Source organism: Acanthochromis polyacanthus, chromosome 21 (assembly GCF_021347895.1).
Source record: "Acanthochromis polyacanthus isolate Apoly-LR-REF ecotype Palm Island chromosome 21, KAUST_Apoly_ChrSc, whole genome shotgun sequence".
NCBI classification, from domain to species: domain Eukaryota; kingdom Metazoa; phylum Chordata; class Actinopteri; family Pomacentridae; genus Acanthochromis; species Acanthochromis polyacanthus.
The window spans coordinates 22,590,092-22,611,361 of NC_067133.1; the positions used below are offsets into that span (position 1 = coordinate 22,590,092).

Genomic DNA, 21,270 nt, shown 5'->3' on the forward strand with positions numbered 1-21,270 from the left:
TGCTCCTGAGCAGTAGTAGTCATACACAGCTTTAGGAAGCACTTTCCTGGCTTGTTCCTCAAAGTCTGACACACACACACGCTCTCCTGCCATTGCTGCCACACAACCACAAACACACTGAGGCTACTTGCTGTCCGTCTCTGACACACAGTGCAGGGTATTGAGTTATGATAAACAGACCTGCTGTAATCATTAACCTGCTGGAGGCTTCATGAGCCTCTTCCTCTTCACGATGACTTGTGTTGGGAGTTTTTGCTCTCCCCTTGTCAATTTACACAAGATAAAGACTGTGCCTATTACAGGTCCTGGGCTTTTGTATCATTCGGGGCTCGGGCATGGAACATGCCAGAGCCACAATTGTTCTCCCGCGGGGTTTCTTCTTATTATTTTATTAGGGGCTCGGGCATGGAACATGCCAGAGCACCTATTGCTCTCCCGCGGAGTTTCTTATTATTAGGGGCTCGGGCATGGAATTTCGCTTCTTCTTCCACCTAAACTTTGGCTCGGTATTTCGCCTAGGCCTTTGACAAATCACACACAAATTATATATCAGCTCGTGCGGTTTTATCGGGAATCGATTGCTATGACTTTTCTAAGACATTCATTCATATTTGCTAGAGTTATGAGCAAAAAACTGCATTAATTTTCCACATACACAATGAATGGGAGGACTGAATCACTCAGACGTAAGAGTCACCTGTTTTCACAACGCCACTGCTTCGCCATACTTTCACCTACAAGCTTCATTTAACCATCAAAACGCAGTGATTTCTCTTGTCTACGCAGGGATGTATTTCATGTCATGCTGACATTTACAGTTTTTGCTCAGTGAGTCCTCAAAAAAGTGAAACTTCTCAAAATCTGCTCTCTTTAGAGTGGGTCATGTGACTAGGCAGAGTGAAGGAGAAGTGAAAAATCCGCCTAAAACTTTCACGATTGAATCGCTCTCACGACCAAACGACAAGTATTAGGAGAATGAAATTTGGTCAGATTGTAAACAATTTACCTGGGATTCAAATGAATCCAAGTTTGAAGACCTTGCTCTTTCTGAAGTGAAATGACAGGCAGCAGTTTACAGCAAAGTCGCACCCTGCTCTCCATAGGCGCCAATGCAAACTGAATCATCTGGCTCATGGAGGGAGAGTGTTTTTAAATTGCCGTCGCTCGGTCATTTCTCACAATATCTGGAAAATAATTACATTTCTGGTTAGCCACAGGCTTCCTCTCGCTTACGGTCATTTCACTTTTCAGCTAGGATTAACGGTTAGCCCGTAAGGACCGGCAGAACGCGACTTTGCGCTCCCGTTCAGAAACACTGCTGTCAGCAGCATGTCTGCCACTCAAGAAGGGAGCATAACCACTTTCGCTGGCGCTCGGTCATTTCTCACAATATCTGGAAAATAATTACATTTCTGGTTAGCCACAGGCTTCCTCTCGCTCACGGTCATTTCACTTTTCAGCTAGGATTAACGGTTATCCCGTAATTACCGGCAGAACGCGACGTCACGCCGTGCTGAGAACCAGGAAGTACTGCAGAGGTGTAACTAACACTTCAAATGGGGCAAGATACGCTTGCCAGCATCAGTCACTGATAGGTGAATGGATCGGGCGCTTGCCTGTAAGCTGGGGAACAATAGTCTGTTAAGGGGGGGGAAGAGGGCAAAAAGAAGGGGAAGAAGGGGAAGAAGAGTGGGAAGGAGAAAGGAGGAGAAAAATTGAGAAAAATTAGAAAAAAAAGAGATGAATTGAGACGCCTTGCTGCCTTTCTGATTGACTTGAACACAATTTCTGACTTAAATTTGACTAAATTAGACAAAATACGTCATTTTACAGGATGATGGCCGGGGAAGCTGTGGATCCGAAGGTCGTCGGTTCGATCCCAGCTCGTAACATATATATTCTCACACAAATTGTAATCAATTGTTGTTAATCTTTGAGATATAATTAACTTTGATACAAAATTATGAGTGGCCTATTGTGTAAATGTAATACTAACTGGTCAGCCCTTCAGAAAAACAGCTTTTTCTTATGTGCTATTGACAAAGCTGTATAAACAGTTATTATTTTTAGTGTGTATCTACTTATACTGATACTCTTACAAATAACAAGCTCCATTTGATCAATTATGAAATGGTTTTGAATAAGTGTTGTTCATATTAAGCCACTTTAGTCTGATTATGCATTAAAGTCTTTGTCTGTTTGACACTTATTATACAGATATGTACGTAAAAAAAACAAACACCAAAGCACTGCTGCAGAAAAAAAGGCCAGATTTATTACAAAATTTACAGATTAATTGGTTATCACACAAACACACAAAGAAATACAAAACTTACATATATACAATAAACAGTAACAATATTGAAACAATTTTAACACAACTACAGCGCCCTCCATAATTATTGGCACCCCTGGTTAAGATGTGTTGAAAGCCTTAAAATAATTTTTTTTTGCAGGAGCATACACTCACACTGAAAATTGTACAAAAATGTCAGAACAAAAATGGAGAAGATTAGGTGCTGTTTTGTTGGCAGAAGGAGGTTGTACAAAGTATTAATATCAGTCGTGCTAATAATTGTAGAACACATGATTTGATGTAAAAGAATTATTTCTTAATGTGTGATTGTTTTTTTCCCCCCACTGAATAAATGCACTTGAATTAAAGGTTGGATTTTCCTCTTTTTTTCATTGTGGTACTATATTATTTAGAAAAAAATGAATTTATAAGAAGCTAAAGGACACATCTTAACCAGGGGTGCCAATAATTATGGAGGGCGATGTATATATAACAGTACAATATAAAAAAAGAAACAACATTTTGTGTAGCCCTATTTAAAACTATTTACAATATCTACACAGCATATCCAGTAAGGACACAGAATCCATTACTGGTTTGCTCTTTTTCGCCGCATCTCCTCCATCCACTGGTCAAGTGGCAAACCAGCATTTAGTGGACAGTATATGTGCCCATAATACTGGCTGTGTCCACTTTCTTTGGTGCGAGGCTGGTGGCACTGACCGCATTTATTTTTCTCAACAGTCCGATTGTATGGCCTGCGAGTAGGTGTAGGAGGAGGAAGAGGGCCAGCAGGCGCAACTGCTTTTGGTGCAGGTGCAAAGACTTGTGGGGCCTGGAATATGAAGGGGCTAGTGGAAGGGGTGGGAATGAAGACCATGGGTGGGGGTGCCTGTCTTGGGAAGAGCTGCCTCTGAGCAGGCAGCCTTGGCCGGACTATTGGTGGGGCATCCAGTGGTGGGAAAGCAGTGGATTTTCTTTTGAGCACTGCCTGCCCTGCTGTGCTTTCAGGCAGGTTGTACTCATGTTGGGGACCAGGACGTGTCGGTGCAGCAGTGGGCTGTACCTGCGGTGGTGGAAGAGGCATGGGAGCTACAGAAATTGTGGCAGGGAGATTGACTCCCTGCAGCAGAATTCTGCAGTCTTGCCTCTTCAGCCTTTTATTGTGCCACTGAACAAGAGTTGTTTGATTGACTGCAAACAACTGCAGGGTAGTACTCTGCATAACTGTGCCGTTTCCCAGGACCAGCTGTCGAATTTTGTTGTAGTCCCTGAGAATCAGTGTCCATCGCGTTAGAGCATAATTGTCTTTTTTTGAGGGCTCTTATGGATGTTGCAGAGCTTGATGAAGACTGCTTCTACTAGGCAACAACAGTCTGGCCACTGGGCAGGAGATCCCGACGAACCCAGGACACAGCGAGTCATGCTTTCTACCCCTGGTGTAAATTCAGCCTTTCGTTTGGGCTGTTTATACCGCCCGGTTGTCAGGCGCACCTGGTGCCGAGCGGCATATGCCACACGCTGCTGATCATATGGCAGAAGATTTTGCCATAAGGCTATAATGGTGCTGGCCTGCGGGTTAGTCAGAGTTTGGCCATTTTCAGCCCGTAACTCCACCAAGTACTCTGCCAGGCTGTCCACTCGGTCCATCCCAGGAATACCACGTTCATCCACAGCCTGGTTAACATAAGAATACAATAAAAGTCAACAGCAGTACTACCACAAGCAGAAACATAACATTTAAGTACAGTGTAACCTGAGAGTGAGACTTACCTCTCGCTCGGGTGCTGCTGGGCACATAGCTGGTGGCCCACAAGGAGCATCAGCTGTAGCAGTGGAGACAGAGGTCGTGACTGTGGTGGGGAGAGGAGGAGCAGAGGCAGAGCTGGAGGTGGAAACTGATGCACCAGTGGCCTGTTAAACATGACGGATGAGCATTAGAAAAATACCACTGTAATCAAAAATGTATTCATGACACTTAATGTTACAACATGGATTACAATAAATGTCCCCACCTGTTGGTGATATTGTGCTGGGCTCATGGCCGGTGGTCTGGACGGACCAGCTGGTGCATCTGTAGCAGTGGAGATGGCAGCTGAGACAGTGGTGGGGAGAGGAGGAGCAGAGGCTGAGCTGGTGGTGGCAGCTGATGTGCCGAAGGACGCAACGGAGCTCAAATCCTTAGCCTGAAAAAGATTAAAACTCAAATAAACTTCACACTCTTCCAAAAATATAACATAGTATAAAATACAGATGAGAACATTAGTAATACTTACCAGCTGTTGCAGAGGTTGTGCTGGTGTGGGTACTGTAGTAGGCATAGTAGCTGGAAGGTCAGTAGGAGCAGGGAGGTATGGGGCAGAAGAGGTGGCCTCAGATGTAGGAGGTTGGACAGAGGTGGGAGTTCCTGCACTACAGGCTGAGGTGGCGATGGCTGTTGATGGCTGAGAGGATGGGTCTGTGATGTCTAGAAGCCCAACAGTGGGGCCCACATTGGCATCCTCAAAACCCTCATCTTCCAGGTCCTACTCAGTGCCCAAGTCCTCCAGCATGTGGTCAGTCTCCTCTGTGTCAGGCTCCATGTTCTGCATGGCCCTTCCAGTTTGTCTGAACAGGTAATCAATACCGATCAGCTCACCTAGGAGGGACAATTGAACAGAATTTTTAAGAAAACAATGGCAATTAAATAAACATGTTTTGTTTATCTGTATAAGTGTTAGGATCCTGCTCCAGCTCCTGCCCTTCCTCCTTTCCTTCTTTTCTCCATTATTGCTCATCTGTGTGTGTTTTGAATTGTTTTTCTTTGGCTTCCTCTGTCTATTATCTCTTTCTCACAGTCACTCGCCCTCTTGCTCTACCTGCACTCTGCCAGCTGATTACCCAAATTACTATCAGCTGCAGTAATTAGTAAACTCAGCTCACCTGTCTACAAACTCTCCACTATTTAAACCCCACTCACTTGCTCAGTCTCTGCTGGATCATTGACTCACATGTTGTTACAGACACTGTTTCTCCACCAAACCTGCCATCTCTGGACTGTTTAGCTTATGGACTTTTCTGCTCTCCCCGCCTCCTGGATTTTCCCCTTTTTGGACACTGTTGCCCTGCTGTCAGTTTTTGGACTTTCCTCAGCCTGTCTTGCCCCCTTGGTTCTCAGTTCCCCCATAATGTGAGTATCCCTCCTTAGCTCTGTTGTGTTTTGTTTCTTAGCATTTAGTATAGTTTGGTTTTTGCTCTGCCTTCCCAGTTCTGTTCTCGGTTTATATTGTAGTTGGACTCTCGTTTAATAAAACAACTTTAATCATTCACCCATCTGCCAGCCTCCCTTTGTCTGCGCCTGGGTTCTCCAACCCCCTCCGTAACAATAAGAACACATGACAGAACATTTAAACTCACCAGTATACACAGAAGGAGGCTGAAAAGATGGGACAAGCTTCCTGCCAAGTACCTTGGTACTGTAATTGTTGACACACAGTACAAGGTCCCCAGAGTAGCTCAGCAGGGATGGTGGCTTGACTGCCAGAGAAGCAGCTTCTCTGTCCTGGTTCCATCTATTAAGGCCTTCCAGGAGGTACAGCTGAAAATTCAGGCTGTTTGCGCTCGTTCCTTAAAATAAATCAAAACAACAACAGTACTGACACTGTGTCTCTGTTGTCAGTCTATATTATACAACATAACTTTAACCTTAACATATTTAGCCCTGCTAATAAACAGTGATTAATACTAACCTGGAATGAACCTGTGAAGATGGCAGTGGAAGGACTCAAGTGATGTTGACCCCCTGGCACACCTGTATTTAGGGAGGATAAGTCCCTCTTTGGTGGTGGTACTTCCTGTCTCGGTGTACAGGAGCACACCTGGTTCGTCCTGAATGCACTTTACATGCCTCCTCTGGACTCTCCAAATGTGCTGCATCCTCTCCTGGTCCAAGAGTGGGACACCAAGGAGGTCTCTGCCTTTCACACCCATCAGTTCATTAAGGAGTGCCTCGATCATGAGGATAGTCTGCACCTCCCCTCTTGTCTGCCTTCTGCAATGCAGAGCTAGGTCCTCTTTGGTGATCTGCTGGTCCACTATTTTGTCAGTGATACCAGGGACACAGTCTCTCCTCAGCTGCTCCCTTTTGGCTCTCTGTAGCAGGGCTACATCACTGCTGTCCCACTCAAAGATACAGCAGGACAGCTTGGCCATGAAGGTGGGGTACAGGGGATGTGCATCATTTGTACATCCTGATGCCAGCCGCCGCATGAAGTGGTAGATGTCGAGCCTAACGACTACATCCGGCCACCCACCAAACCTCTTTGAGCTTGGTTTGTCCTCCTTGCTCCGTGCAGCAGTCAGTGTCCACATACAAGAGTTTAGGAGGAGCCACTCCAGCATTGCTGTACCTTTGGATCAGGTCTGCAGCCATGAGGTCCAGCCCGGGACCCTCCTGAGCAGTCAGGACACTGATGAGGATTTGGCCCACCTCATTACTCACTGATGTGAGCCATAGTCCGGTCCCTTTGGCAGCGCCTGACAGCTTCTTGGTTATCTATAATGAGACACAAAAGAAAATTCGGTGTCATGGTTTCTGATGTGACTTAGTGCATTAGTATCACATTTCATTTTCATATAAAGCTTATTATTCATAGCTCTCTCTTTGTACTTGTGTTGTATTTACAGCATTTATGCTTACAATTAGGAATTTCACAAAGGAAAAATGTCAAACAATGCATCATTAAAGTTGTTTACCTTTTTTGTGGAGTCCATTTTCAGTATCCTACCAAAGGTGGATGTTATGCTGGCTTTTATGTGGTCAAGTCTGCTAAGAATGTCCCGCCCATAAACAGCCAACATCCACCTGTGACTTGGCACAGCTACGGGATCAGGGGGCTCCTGAAACCTGACGGGGATCAAGCTGGGCTGCGCTACAAAGTCAGAGCATGCGCTGAGGTATCGGCAGAGGCGCTTGAGCCACTCCTCGCTGTGGTTTTCCCTCAGCTGTTTAACCAGGCGGGTGGGGCTGTTACCCAGTGTCCTCTCCCTCAAAAATCGAATGACACGGATGTCACATGCAAATCTGCTTTAAACAGAGAAAGATAAACAAAAGAACCATAAATAATAACTAATACAGTTAATTATTTGTCTGCTTCGATTACAAACAATTCTTACATAGGTTCACTCACTTCTGAGTCAGGATGAGTCTGAACTCCAGCCTGTGAGCCATATCCAGTTGGTCTAGGATAGTCTTGCTGGAGGAGATGTAATTTATCCTGCAACCAACTGAATTGCGTCTCTGTAATTAACAGGTAATACCTGTCAATGTCCAAGACCTTGCGAGCCCTCTTGTGTACTCCAGCACCTGTGAGCTGTTTCCCACATGCAGGGCAATACAGCTTCACCTTCCACAGGTGATATGGCATCCATAAGAGAAGTCTGTGTGTGAAGAAACGCTCTGGAGTGGGGGCCTGATGATAAATAAGCGCTGGCTCTGGTGGCGCATACCATAGTTTCAGGTCTGTGCGCAGTCGCTGGTTTTTCCAGATGGCTGCAGAAATCCATTTCTGGTCCTGAACAGGTATGTTCTTCTTCATCTCTGCTGGGAGCCAGCACTGCTCAGAACCTGTAGGAGTCTCCACATCTCCTGCAGTTTGAGTGTGCAGAGGGTGAGGTGTGGCGAGCTCAGAGGGACCAGTCTGAGATGGAGCAGTGGAGGGGACACCAATGGAGGTCACAGAGGTCGGCACAGAGGACAGAGGGATGAGAGGTGCTGAGGAGGATGCTGATGTTTCCTGATATTTAAAAAAAAAAAAAAAAACACCATATAGACAAATAATTATAAAGATGAAATTCTTATTTTAAGCTTAGTAAAACATCAATGCAAAGAAAATAACTCCACTTTAAGTTACTCACAGCTCTAGCAGTAGCTGGTGGAACAGAGGCAGCGGAGGTGCTTGTGGCCACAGGTGAGAGAGGAGAGACGGCCTGGATGAACGTCCTTGGACTGCGGGCAGGCGACTGTGGTCGGCTTGCCATGGCGCTCGTAACAGCGCTAGGCATAGTCAAAGAGGGAGAAGAGCTGGAGACCTAATGAGGAGAGAGAACAGTTCACAACATCATTATTAGACATTACAGTCACTGAGAAGTACACATTTCAACATCCCCACTGTAATTACCCAAGCAGCAAAACCATACAGCTGCAGCACTGCACAGACATTACCGTGCTAACATGCTTCCCAGCCAAACTTAAGTTGGGCGTTAAGGCAGCACCATGAGACCCTCCAAACCTTGGCTTCATAAACTGAAAAAAAAAAACAATAATGTGAAGTATTTTATTAAAAATGTTTTCTCTGAGTATTTTTCCTATTATAAACTCTTATAACATCATGAATACCTACCGATGCCAAAGTCAAAGAAGGCTTCCGAGGTGTCTGCCCAGATGTTGCTGCTCGTCCAGAGGTTTGTGGTTGCTCTGTCTCTGTAGACGACGCTGCTGAGGGACCTGGTTGTGGAGGCCCAGGGACAGAGCTGGAAGGCTACAAGTGCACAGAGAAGAAAGAGAGAATTTATTCATAAAGAATACAACACCTGTAGCTATTAATGTCATGAAAAATACCTGATACTGATACCTTCTTTGCATGGAAACCACAGCTGCACGTCTGTGTCCCTCCAAACAGAGATGCCTGTCCCCTCAGCTGCATCGGACATTTCTCAATCTATAATCAGATTTGAGTACATCATAGGAATGTATTCCACTTTTAGTTTAATTAGTTTTCCCCCCGATAACTGCACAATTATTGTTGATTACTCTGTCCAACTTTACCTTCAGGTAGAGTTCATGCCACTTTTTCTGGCATGGTGCTGGTCTGTTTCCTGCCTCAGAAGGCCAAACCTTCTCAGACGGGACATCCACTCCTTATCTGACATAGCTCTGTGCTTCTTTTGTTTGGAAGCCATCTACCATTAACAGAGAAGAAATGTACAAGTTACACCAAATGTAGCAGCCAGAGTTTAGAAGTAGGACAGTCACCAGCATTAATATGTATTATTGTACTTTCATTATTATTCATAGGTGCATGAGCTGAAAAAGAGAAAATGTGATTCATATTCTAAGCTAATGGGACAACATAACGTTATAGTAGAAAAGGGCCGTTATAAGTAATCACAGTTATGGTTAGCTCATGAGAAGTAGTGCTGTTGGGCTAAGAAAAATGTACGTACATATGCAGCTGAAAGCTTAATTGTATTGTTAGAATCACGTCACTACCGCGGTTACTCACTGAATGGTTCAGTAACGCAAGGAAAGATGAATGACAACAGTAACGACGATATTCACACAACATTACTTATAACGGCGGTCACAGTTTATAAAACACGTACTGACTAATGTGTCTGGGAATACAGCAGTATGCTGCTAGAAAACGATAGTAATGAAAAAAAATATTAACTGCTATACCACCTCAACGGTAAAACGAGAGTGAAAAACGGGTAGCCAGCCGGTGTAATAACCAAAGGATGCTACGATCGTTTCTTTCTTGTAATTGTTACGCTGTCATTTGCGTAGGATAATAAAAACTAAATAAATATAATGTCGTCTTACCTTGAAATGCAAAAGTTTCAGAGCAGGTGTCTGTATTTTTCCACAAACAAGTTTGAATGAGGGGATCGGAGGGGAGGGGGGTGGGACAGGCGTCGACCGGGGTCAAGGGTTGGTCGGCTCGAGCTGTCACTGGTCGCCGAGGTTGACCTCTGACTGGCCCTCTCATTGGTCGCCGGGTGAATTCTGGACATGCTGGACATCGATTGGTCGGGGGGTTATTCTGGACACGCTGGACGTTAATTTGTCGGCGGGCGAATTCTGGACACATCGGACACCGATTGGTCGGGTGATTCTGGGGAATTCTGGGCAGGGGACGATGCGGTTGGCGGAGAATTCTGGAGAAATCTGGAGAGGCAGCGCTGTGATTTGACGACCGTAAAGCAGCCGGACGGCCCCGAGGTAGCGCACCGTGGGTTCGAACGCAGGCCATGGCATTTACCTGCTGACCTCCCGTATTTTCTCAAAGTCTTATGACGTGCTGCGCCATACTTTCACCTACAGACTACATTTTAGTCTTAAACACAAGCCCCAAGTCTCTTCGTTTCACGCATGTATATATTGTGACGGTGGGATTTATGCTTTTCCATAGAGAAGCCTCCAAAAACCCATGCCTTCAGCAAAAAAAAAAAAACCCTCTCAGACCATATGCTATAGTGCCACAGAGGCGTCACTAGCTTTAAAGGACAGGGTGCCTTAGCCCCCAGGAGATGCGCAAGATGTGACCAAACATTTCATTTTACAGCTAAAAAAACCTTTTAGCTTCACACAGCCTTTACAGTAACTCCAATACAAATTTTGACCAGGTGACATCTTCCTGTCTCCGCCTTTCACAATAAAAGCACAGCGCAATTTCAAAATAAAAGCCCACGACGGACCGGAAAAAGCCGAGATACGCCTCTACCGCGGCCGCTCTGGATGGAGGTCGCGCGAGGGCCCGACGGCTGCCCGGCCCGAGCCCCTCCCGCGATTTCCGCTTGCGGGAATTGTCTAGTTTCTGTTTACATTACTTCTGTATTACAAGATAACGATGGTTGCCTGTGAACTTTGATCTCTCGTTGTAGTGTGTTCAGAAAACTGCAGGTTTAAGACAACAAAATTGTCCATATGCAGTGACTGCAGTGATTAAATTGCGATAAGACCACATTAGAGTTAAAGCTATGAAGTGGTAGCAAGCTGATTCTTTCCTATCCTTGGTTTGATGTTAAACTGTGAGAAAGAGATAAATCCAACTTGCACATTCTGTCTTGCAGTAGGTCTCAATATTCCAGAAGCAGCTGTTTGTATCTTTATCCAATTCTACTTAATGCTTATTCTAAATGTCAACATTTGCCTATTGCAATTAATTTCTAACCCCTCCCCTTTACTGATTTTTTCAGTAAAGGAAACACGGTTGCAGTGTTGCACAAACATTACCTTCAATGATTCCTTTGAAAGCCGAACAGACTGAAGCATACCTTCAGCCGAACAGACTGCACAGTCTGCAGTCTGTTCGGCTGCTACTGCTGAAAACCAGTTTGTTTTCAGCAGCAACAAACTGGTGAAAAATTGTAACTGTCAAATGAAACGCTTAAGACTCCTTAGCTCCATCTTTATTTGGCATCCAACAAAATCCAATAAAAACTTTAAGAAATATCATATTTCACCATCACCAAAACAGAATTTCTCCTAATAAAAATGTAAAACTAGAAGGTCAAGATTCATAAAATGCAAACATCAGGGCTGGGGAGTAAATGCATATGATGCAAGCAACAGCTTCTAACAGGCAAGTCAAAAAAGGCAAAGATCTACTCCTAAAGACAGTTACAAAGCACACAGACTAAAGAGTCACACAGAAGAAAAACAATTAAACAGAGGTTTTCCCGCGTCTAAATAACATCAACTGTGTTCATTCTAAGCTCGCAAATGAGCACCCAAAACGGCTTCAAATGACTATATGTTTCAGTTTTAACCACAAAAGCACAAGGAACCTTCCGAAGAAAACATTTCCAATTTATGATCATCTTTTCAGTGAAATATGACAACACTTTAGAGACATACCAATGTTGTTTCTGTTCATCAATCTCAGCAGTTTGATTTTTCTACCCTCACTTTCATTTTAGGTCTAGGGTTGATGTCCATGTAGCCTTAAGGATCTTGTTGAACCTTTGATTTCATCATACTTGCAAACCGAGTCATCCACTGACCTATCAGAATCACAATGCCATTAAAGAAATGATTAGAAAAAAATGGATGTCGCCATGTAAACGGCCCATTCATCTGAGCTAATGTCCCGCCCAGTGCTGTGTGCTGCAGAGGGACACAGCTCACTTCCTGCTTCATCCTGCCCGCAGGTGGACTTTGATGGGCATAACAGGATGCAGTGATGTTTATGGGTACAACTTGATAGTGAGCTATGCAGGTGAGAGGGGAAGCTATTTCCAAGTTTAGGGTGAAGAGGCCTTTGCCTTCCTTCCCCCTCCCCCTTCTGATGCTGCTTTGCTCACTCAAACCCCAAAAAGCAAGGCAGGTCTGCAGGCCCACTAAGCGTTGTGTTAGCCCGATCGCCGATGGTTGGGGGAGTGTGGTTGCTGCGATGCTACGAGGTCGCTGCCCCAGTTTGGGTGCCCAGGAGTTTGGGAGGGCGGTGTAAGCATCCGCTTCCCATTTCCTCCTCCTAGTGTGGCCCGGTGCTGCTGTTCCCACACCTTAGTCTGCTGGACTCTGGTGGATCTCCAAGCCTTCGCTGGACCAAAGACATGAAGTAGCATGGCATTCACACCCAGGCAGTCCAGCCCTCATACAGCTGGGCCAGGTTGTCCATGTTGGTAGCTTCCTTGATAACAAAGTCCACCTGCAACAAAACAACAGGCCATGAGGTCAAGAATCATGCTTTACAAACTGTGTCTTACTTTTTTTCTTATTCAGAGGTCAAAGGTCAACATTCTCATGATGACAACATTTAAATAAACTTGAAAAATGATCCTTTCTGTGTTGTACTCTGGATTCTGTCAACTTAGCCATATTTCAGTATAACTGCTATTACAAGAACAGAGGAGACAAACCACAGCTGCATTAATACAAGTGAGTGGATATTTTTGGATACTGCTTTACAGATGTAATTTCACAGAAAAATAAACAGACACCATCAAACACTTTGCTTCTGCAAAGCGAGTAGATGTTATATTATAATATAATTGGTAAAGATTGGTAAAGAATGGCTATCAAACTGAAGGACTGTGATGACAGGTGCTTTTATGTGTTGACAGTATATTGAGTCATAAGTTATCACAGATGTTGCCTGACTGAAGACATCCTCTAATAAAGGCAATGTAAGGGCGTGATATCGCGTACTATAAGTGTTGTGCCACTTCAATCTCCATGAGCGAACATAAGTTCTGACATAACATTTTGTTAAATGTGCTGTGTTTGTCATTATTTCATACTAATTCTGTTGTCTGACAACAGAAACAAAAAACATAAATGAGAGCAGGTTTATTAGATGTATTAAAATGCAGCATATGGGAGCACAGAGGGCAGGACAGAAGCAAATAGATGTAAACCACGGTAGAGTTTAGGTTGCACTGAAGCACAACAAGCAACATAAAAATGCTGTAAACTACTCAGTACTTTGTTACAAAGTTTTCATCATATATGTATGTCACTTACCATTACAATTTCCACATAGCTCTTACATCTGTGCATTATTAAAAGTAATGGTAATATTAGCTACATTAGCTGTGCATTATGCTTGTGGAGTTGCTGCCACCAATAATTTAAGTAATCTGCTGGGCCATCAGTTCATGAAAACTGTTGTTTTCACTCTTGCGGTCAAGAGCAGAATTTGGTGTGCTTCGTTTGTGGCCAAGACATTGTAGAGTTTGCAAAAGAGGGTCTAAAATATGTCTGGTGGACTGTGAGGCAGCTGTCGATTTGAAATGACTCACCTCAAGATGTGCACAATGAAGTGGCAGTATTAAGCAAATTTTTAGCTCCATAAGTACTGGCTTCTCAGTTTCTATATAGAAAGTGGATAAAATTCTAACTGGCTTATAAAGCTGGGAGGCCACCTAACTGCCTTATGAGAGGGAAGACTTTGAACAGCAACGTCCTCTGATGGTGTCAAGAGCTTCAGGTGAGGGGAATCTAAGGCCACATCAGAAAACAAGCAGCGGCTGAAGTGAACAGCCCTGGCGGAGAGATAAGCGAGGGGTTGGTCTGACCAATCAGAGGTCGCCCTGCAGGATGCCGTGGAGACAGCAGACTGGGAAATGTTCTAGAGCAACTCTGGTAATATCGTCAGTGTGTTTACGGAGATGGTTATGGTATTTATTGGGAAACTAGTGGAGGACACAATCCCCAAAAGAGCCATCAAGGAGTTTCCCAACCAGAAGCCGTGCATGAATAAAGGCATCCATGACACTCTGTAGTCCCGCACCTTCGCCTACAACACAAGACTCACTACATGGGACCTTAGTAGGCCACTACGTCCAGCGTCCGCAGAGCTGTGATGGAGGCCAAACAGAGGTACGGGGAGAAGCTGGAGTCACAGCTGCAGCAGAGGGACACCAGGGGACTAGGGCAGGTAATAAGAACTGTGACGAACTACAAAGCAACACCGATGCCCATGGTGAGTGCTGAAATCTCTCTGGCCGGTGCACTGAACATCTTTTATGTGCACTTCAAGGCTCCAAGCGGAGAGGCGAGCATCCTGCCCGACAGAGAGAAGATGTGACGGAGCTGATGTTTTACTGCGTGTATACCAAGAAAGCTGCAGGACCTGACAGTATAACAGGCCGTGTCCTGAAAACCTGTGCCTACCAGCTTGCACTGGTGTTCACGGAAATACTCAGCCTCTCACTCTCCCAGTGCATCAGGCAAAGACAGCCTGATGCACTGGATCCCCAAGTGCTTTAAGCAGTCTGTCATTGCTACCATCCCCAAGAAAGCCAAGCCCAACTACCTTAATGACAACCGGCCCATTGCCCTTACCTCTGTGGTGATGAAATGTTTTGAAAGACTTGTTAGACACTTCATCACCTCCTCCCTGCCTGCCTCCCTGGACCCCCTACAGTTTGCATACCAGCCCAATAGATCCACAGAGGATGCCATCAACCACCTGCTACAGACAGCCGTGGTCCACTTGGACACCAGGAAGCCATGGAATGCTGAACTGTTCATGGATTTCAGTTCAGCATTCAACACCATAATCCCCTCCAGACTGGTCATGAAGCCGCAGGATCCTGGACTCACCTCTTCCTTGTGCGGGTGGGTCTACGACTTTTGACCAGCAGACCACAGGTGGTTCGAGTGGGAAAACACCTGTCCCATTCACGCACCCTGAACATTGGTGTCCCCCAAGGCTGTGTGCTGAGCCCTCTGCTGTACTCACCATACACTCATGACTGTTTGTCCACATCAGACTCATGATTAAGTTTGCTGAAGACACACCAGTGGTGGGTCTGATCTTCAACAACAATGAGGAGGACTATCTGATGGACACCATCCACCTAGAGGAATGGTGCAGAGACAACAGCCTCCTCCTGAATGTCAGCAAGAACAAGGATTGTGTATTACAGCAAGAAGCAGCAGAGGGAATACCACCCACTCAGGGTCAGCAGGACGGAGGTGAAGAGAGTGGAGAGCTTCAGGCAGGGGCGCTGAAAAGGGGGGGGGGGGGGGGGGGGAGGGGAAGGATTCTAGGGGCCCATCATTAACAGGGGCCCAGAAAGGCCCCTGATAAAATTATAATACTAACAAAATGAATATGGCACTATCTTGTTAACTTGTATCCTGAATATGTACCAAATATGTGTAGGAGATCTAAAAGGGAAGGAAGGCAGGCATCTGGATTCTGGACAAATAATAAAACATTGTCAGCATATAATGCTATTTTATGTTCCTTATTATTTATCCAAACTCCCTGTATATTACAGTTTTCTCTTATTACTTGTGCCAAGGGTTCTATGTAGAGTGCAAAAAGGCTTGGTGAGAGAGGGCATCCCTGTCGAGTAGATCTTTCCAATTTTATGCGGTCAGTAAGTCGTCCATTTATCCTGACTCTTGCCGTAGGGGCTAAATATAAAGTTTTAAAAATATTAATAGACTTTTCATCAAAACCGAGTCGTTCCAAGACCAAAAACAAGTATTCCCAATTCACACGATCAAAAGCTTTTTCAGCATCTAGGCTGATCAGCACAGCGTTTGATTTTGTTTTCCTGATATTTTCAATTATATGAAGAGAACGTCTAATATTATCCTGTGTTTGGCGTCTCCGGACAAAACCAGTTTGGTCACTGTCAATTATGTCCAGAATAAAGGAGTCTAATTTTCTGGCCATAATGGATGCATACAGTTTGTAGTCTTGATTTAAGACTGAAATTTGTCTGTATGAGCTACATAGAGTTTTGTTCTTGCCCTCTTTTGGGATGACAGAGATGACAGCTTCACTCCACGAGGGAGGGGCTGACCTTTCGATAAGAGTCCAATTAAAAGAATTCAAAAGTACAGGAGTCAACTCTTCTCTAAACATCTTATACCATTCAGCTGGTAGTCCATCGCTTCCTGGTGTCTTATTATTTTTTTAATTTATTCAGTGCAGTCTCCAGTTCCTTTTTTGTGATTTGTGCAATCAGGTTCTTGTTCTGATGTTCTCCAATTGAGGGAAAGTCCAATGAACTGAGAAAGGCTTTTATATTCTCTTTACTTTCTTTCTTTGTCTATACAGGGTCTCATAGTATGCCTGAAATGCAGCATCAATTTCATCTAGGTTATTAACTATTTGTCTGGAGTCAAGGTCTAATTTTTTGTATACTGACTGTGAGGTTTGTTTTTTCGTATTTTCATGGCTAATAATTTTGTCGCTTTGGAACCTACCTCGTAATAAGATTGTTTTAGGAATTTATATTTTTTCTCTGATTCTTCATTATAAATGTCTAGGATCTGATTCCTAATTGCTTTCATTTTATTCAATATCTGAGAGTTTGAATTCTTACTATGTTGACGTTCCAATTCTTTTAGGTTGAGTTCAAGCTGTTTAAGTTTACTTTCCTTTGCTTTCTTGAGTGCTGTACTAAGAGATATTAATTTTCCCCTAATGACAGCTTTTAAGGTGTCCCATAATATACTAGGATTCACTTCCCCATTGTCATTAAATTCGAGAAAGCTCCTAATTTCAGATTTTATTTCACTTGTGATTGTTTTATTGTTGAGCAAGCTTGTGTTTAGTCTCCAGATTGTGTTTTTTGGTCTACTGTCTAATTGTACTTTTAAATACATTGGTGAATGGTCTGAAATATCTCTAGTTCCGATATCACATTCTAAAGCCCTGTACCTATCATTTTGAAACATAAATATATAGTCTATTCTTGAGGATACTGCATGTGGGGCAGAATAGAAAGTATAGTGTTTGTCAGATGGATGCAATTCCCTCCAAATATCAAGCAAGCCCATCTCTTCCAAACCCTTTCTAAGCAACTTAGTCAGAGGGGATGTATTTCTCTTGCTATTAGATGTGTCCAATTTACCATTTACTACTGTATTAAAATCTCCTGCACATATTAATATGCCTTGTGATTCTGAGGAAATCAGTTCAAGCACTTTTTTCATAACTTTATGATCACTTTGTGGAGGTAAATATACACAAAAAAGGGTAGTCAGATTGTTTTCTATCTTGCCTTGCACCAGTAGATATCTGCCCTCACTGTCCCTGATCTCCCTAACTAGTTCAAAATTAACAGAATTGTGTAATAATATTGCAACTCCTCTTCTATGGCCAGTTTTATAAGTGCTGTGAAAAGTATTCTTGTATCCAAATTTTTTCAATTTTTCATGTTCATTTTGAGATAGGTGTATTTCCTGGAGAAATATGATTTGGTGGTTTTCCCTTTTCATTTTTGACATTACTCTGCTTCTTTTAACTGGGTTATTTAAGCCATTCACATTCCAAGAAGCTACTTTAAAATTACTGAACCCCATCACAACAAGTAAATCTGCATGTGCAGGCAAAATAAACATGTACTGTAACAACAACAAACTGTATTAACAAGAACATTAGAAAACAATATAAAGAGGACTTCCAACCTCAGGGTCTTACACTGCCCTGTCATCCACACAATACCTTTTAATCTCTAGTGGAGAATCAGTCTTACATCAAATAGGGGCTCCCTCTTTGCAATGCAAAGTCTCTTTTCCTTGAGCCAGACAGTCATTTAGTCTCTTCCTGGTCAAATTTGTTATTGTCCTTCCATTGTGGATTCGGAAAAAAGTGAAGGAAAAAAAAAAACGATAAAGAGTGGAAAGCTCGATGATTTGTGTGCACTACATGTCTGCATGCGTTTATTTCTGTGGGTATGTTAACAGCCTAAGCACCATTTTTTATTTATTTATTACGAGAAGTTGGGCCGGTATTACCTGATGATTCCTGTTAATGATGCTTATACTTGTTGTCGTTGGAAATCCCTGAGCCTCTCTCGGACTCGGTCGGAGCGGTCTGCATCCTTCCTATTCCAGTGTGCACCTTGTGTCAGCTTCTGCTCCCATCTTGTGTCGGACGTTTGCGGCAGGTCCACGGTGTAACCTCTCTTCCTCATGTCGTCGGCTGCTTCTGTAGCGCTGTTGTAGAGTCGGGGACCGTTTTCCCAGTGGATTTTCATCCTGGCAGGGTATGGTGTTTGGAAACGTATCTGCTTCTCCTTAAGGATTTTCTTTATATCTTTATATTCTCTGAGTTTATTGTTCACTTCAGTAGGAAGGTCGTGTGCAAACGTCACCAACTTCCCCTCACAGGTGATTTTCTTTGTCCAGGCTATTTTCAGTATTTTGTCTTTAATGTCCAACACGGTCTCACGGGGATTCGTGAAACTGTTACGTAAATTTTTTGTTTCTTTTTCGTGCGCACCAACACGATTTCGTCATGTTTTTCGTGCCGCTCACCACGAAATGTTTTTCGTGTTGCTCACAACGAAACCTGCTGTGGTAATCACATCTGAAAGTGGATTATACCGGCGGATTCATGACGATCTAAGCTGTCCATCGGCGTATACTGCTTGTGTGATCGTGTTTGCGGCCGCCGGACATTCTTTAAATTCCTATGCAAATTGGTAAGTGTACCACCGGGTTATGGTTAGGTTATGGTTAGGGTTATGGTTAGGGTTATGGTTAGGGACGATGTCATGCAAAATATAGCGTTGGATTCGCCATGGTTTTACATTAAAAATACACACATTCGTTTGAAATACGTTCTGGGTGGCACGAAAAGTCCGCCGTTTAAAATACATTGGTGTGCATTTCGTGGTGAGCGGCACGAAAAACATGACGAAATCGTGTTGGTGCGCACGAAACCGAAACAAAAATTTACGTAACAGTTTCACGAATCCTCGTGAGATCGGGCTGTAATGTCGTATCTCTGGAAGTTCACCAGAATAGATCTGGAGACGGTATCATCCTGAGGTTTAGGGCCGATTGATCGGTGTGCTCGCTGAATTTGTAAGTCTGTGTTTGTGTCGAGCCCCAACTCTATCTTCAGAAAGTTAGCAATGAACGTTAGCATTGAGCTTCCCTCTGTGCCTTCTTTAATGCCGTATATGCGAATATTATTACGGCGTGATCTTCCTTCGAGGTCGGTTACCTTGGCCTGGAGGAGTTTTTGCTGTCTGAGGGAATAAAGCAGGGCATCTCGTAGTTCGGTATTAGCAGACTCCATTTCCTCCACCCGTTGCTCTGCTTCCGTTAGCCTCACCCCATGGTTACAAACGTCGCCGATAACATTTTGCAGCTTTTGGTTTATCTCCGTCTTGAATCTGTTGAATTCTTGTTTAATATCGCTTCTGAAGTCATTTTTGAAGTCCGTTAGTGCTCGCTTGAGTTCCGTTTTCAGGCTTTGTATATCTCTGCCTAGGTTCTGAATAGCTTTAGCGGTAGTAATGTCCCCCTCCTCTGCGTCACGCTCCATGTTCCCACACCAGATGTGTTGTCGAGCGCCACTCTTTTTTCTTTAGTCTCACTGTCCTTACTTATTCCCGAAAGCTTTTTCTTGTTTCTAACTCCACTCATTCTAAGTAATTCAGTGTCTTATAAGTACAGTTCTCATGTTTCGGAGGAGTTTTCTTAATAAGTTGACCAGGAGAGTTTTGACTTACGTCGCCATCTTGAAACGCTCACCCGGAAGTCCCCTCTATTTTTATTCTTTGCACTGCTGCTAATTGTCCTGTTCTTCCAAACAAATTCTGTTGTACTTCTGCACAATGACAATAAAGTCTCTTTATCTTTATGATCTTCATGTGGGAAAAGGCAGACTCACATAAGTAAATGGAGCCAAATAATGCAGTCGACGTTGCACATTTCCTCATGTTGGGGTACATTTCCTCTGTGAGTAAGTTCCAGAACTGTCCATGAGCTCTGGACTTCAGCTCAATATCAGCTTGTAGTGTCAAAATCTTATCCTTCACTCCAGAAGAGTTCAAGTGTTGCCATTTTTGATGCAATTGAAACAACCTCAGCATCGTCCTGAAAAGGGTAGCACACGAATGTAGCGAGTGGCTTGAGTAAAGCAAAATCTTAAAATCGTTTGTCAACTGACAGACAATTGTCTGTGTTTTGTGTAGCGTACACTGTCAAACTGCACGCATGACTCTGAGGCGAGGTTCTGGAAGTTTGCCAAATCATGGTGCTGGAGCTTTGAGGAGAGATGTTGCATTTTTCGTTTGAAAGCATTAATTGAACGTATCATATTGATCACAGTTTTGTCTTTTCCTTGCAGCTCTAGATTAAGGTCATTCAACATGTTGGTCAGATCAGTTAAAAATGTCAAGTCTAGCAGCCACTGGTCGTCATTTAGTTGTTTATATTCCGCATGTTTAGCTTCACGGAAAAAACCTTAAACTCCGTACAGAGGTCTCAAAATCTTTGCAGGAATTTCCCTTGACTAAGCCATTTGAAATCAGTGTGCAACAATAACTCAGAGTGGTCACTGTCAGCGTTGTCCAGATGTGCATGGAATTGCCATTTTTGAAGAGATCTGGCACGAATAGAACAGTCGAGCTTTGTTGCCACATCCATTATTTCTTTCATGTTGAACATTTTTGCATATAACGCTTGCTGGTGTATTATGCTGTGGTGATTAAGGGAGTCTGGGAAAGCATCGTCCTCCCTGCACTTGGCAATAAACCCATTCAAGTGGCCAACCATTGCGGGTGCTCCATCTGTGGTGATGGACACCATTTTGCACACTGGGAACTGGGTTTTCTCAAAGTTTTTAAAAGACTGAAATATGTCTTCTCCTTGCGTGTGTTCTTTCATGGGCAGGACTGTTAACAGCTCCTCTTTTGTGCTCATATCAGTAAGCACCATCCGAACAAAAATGCACAATTGGGCTGTGTCACACGTCTGTAGACTCATCCAATTGCAGAGAGAAACA

At 43.8% G+C, this 21,270-nt stretch overlaps 2 protein-coding genes across 6 annotated transcripts in view; both read right to left on the reverse strand.

The window, feature by feature from the left end:
- Positions 1–2,253: 2,253 nt before the first annotated feature.
- On the reverse strand, positions 2,254–11,341 carry LOC110970686 (uncharacterized). 4 transcript variants are annotated; one of them, XM_051941314.1, is made up of 13 exons: positions 9,102–11,341; positions 8,908–8,994; positions 8,677–8,814; positions 8,499–8,579; positions 8,192–8,365; positions 7,465–8,070; positions 7,031–7,358; positions 6,025–6,830; positions 5,693–5,902; positions 4,573–4,934; positions 4,312–4,482; positions 4,070–4,210; positions 2,254–3,973 (listed from the first exon to the last, which is right to left on the reverse strand). In XM_051941314.1, exons 2-7 carry the CDS (start codon positions 8,977–8,979, stop codon positions 7,347–7,349), a joined length of 1,083 nt encoding a protein of 360 aa, XP_051797274.1. In that variant the 5' UTR covers positions 8,980–8,994; positions 9,102–11,341; the 3' UTR covers positions 2,254–3,973; positions 4,070–4,210; positions 4,312–4,482; positions 4,573–4,934; positions 5,693–5,902; positions 6,025–6,830; positions 7,031–7,346. The 4 variants fall into 3 exon arrangements, with proteins under 4 accessions (XP_051797275.1, XP_051797274.1, XP_051797276.1 ...); XM_051941315.1 differs by having other exon boundaries at positions 4,573–4,903; XM_051941313.1 differs by having other exon boundaries at positions 7,031–7,361.
- A 110-nt stretch (positions 11,342–11,451) lies between these two features.
- The window catches only part of smg1 (SMG1 nonsense mediated mRNA decay associated PI3K related kinase), a 238,923-nt gene continuing 229,104 nt past the window's right edge, over positions 11,452–21,270 (reverse strand). For both annotated transcript variants that reach the window (XM_051941283.1, XM_051941282.1), the window contains exon 64: positions 11,452–12,708. In XM_051941283.1, coding sequence (XP_051797243.1) covers positions 12,631–12,708 — 78 coding nt within the window. In that variant the 3' untranslated portion in view covers positions 11,452–12,630. The remainder of the gene's footprint in view (positions 12,709–21,270) is intronic.

Excerpts from the sequence above, each read along its gene's own strand:
- LOC110970686 (XM_051941313.1), bottom strand. The coding sequence starts at position 8,979 with ATGCAGCTGAGGGGACAGGCATCTCTGTTTGGAGGGACACAGACGTGC. Across the intron at positions 8,580-8,676 it reads CTTCTTTGACTTTGGCATCG|TTTATGAAGCCAAGGTTTGG; the intron begins GTAGGTATTCAT and ends TTTTTTTTTCAG. Across the intron at positions 8,071-8,191 it reads CACCAGCTACTGCTAGAGCT|GAAACATCAGCATCCTCCTC; the intron begins GTGAGTAACTTA and ends TTTAAATATCAG.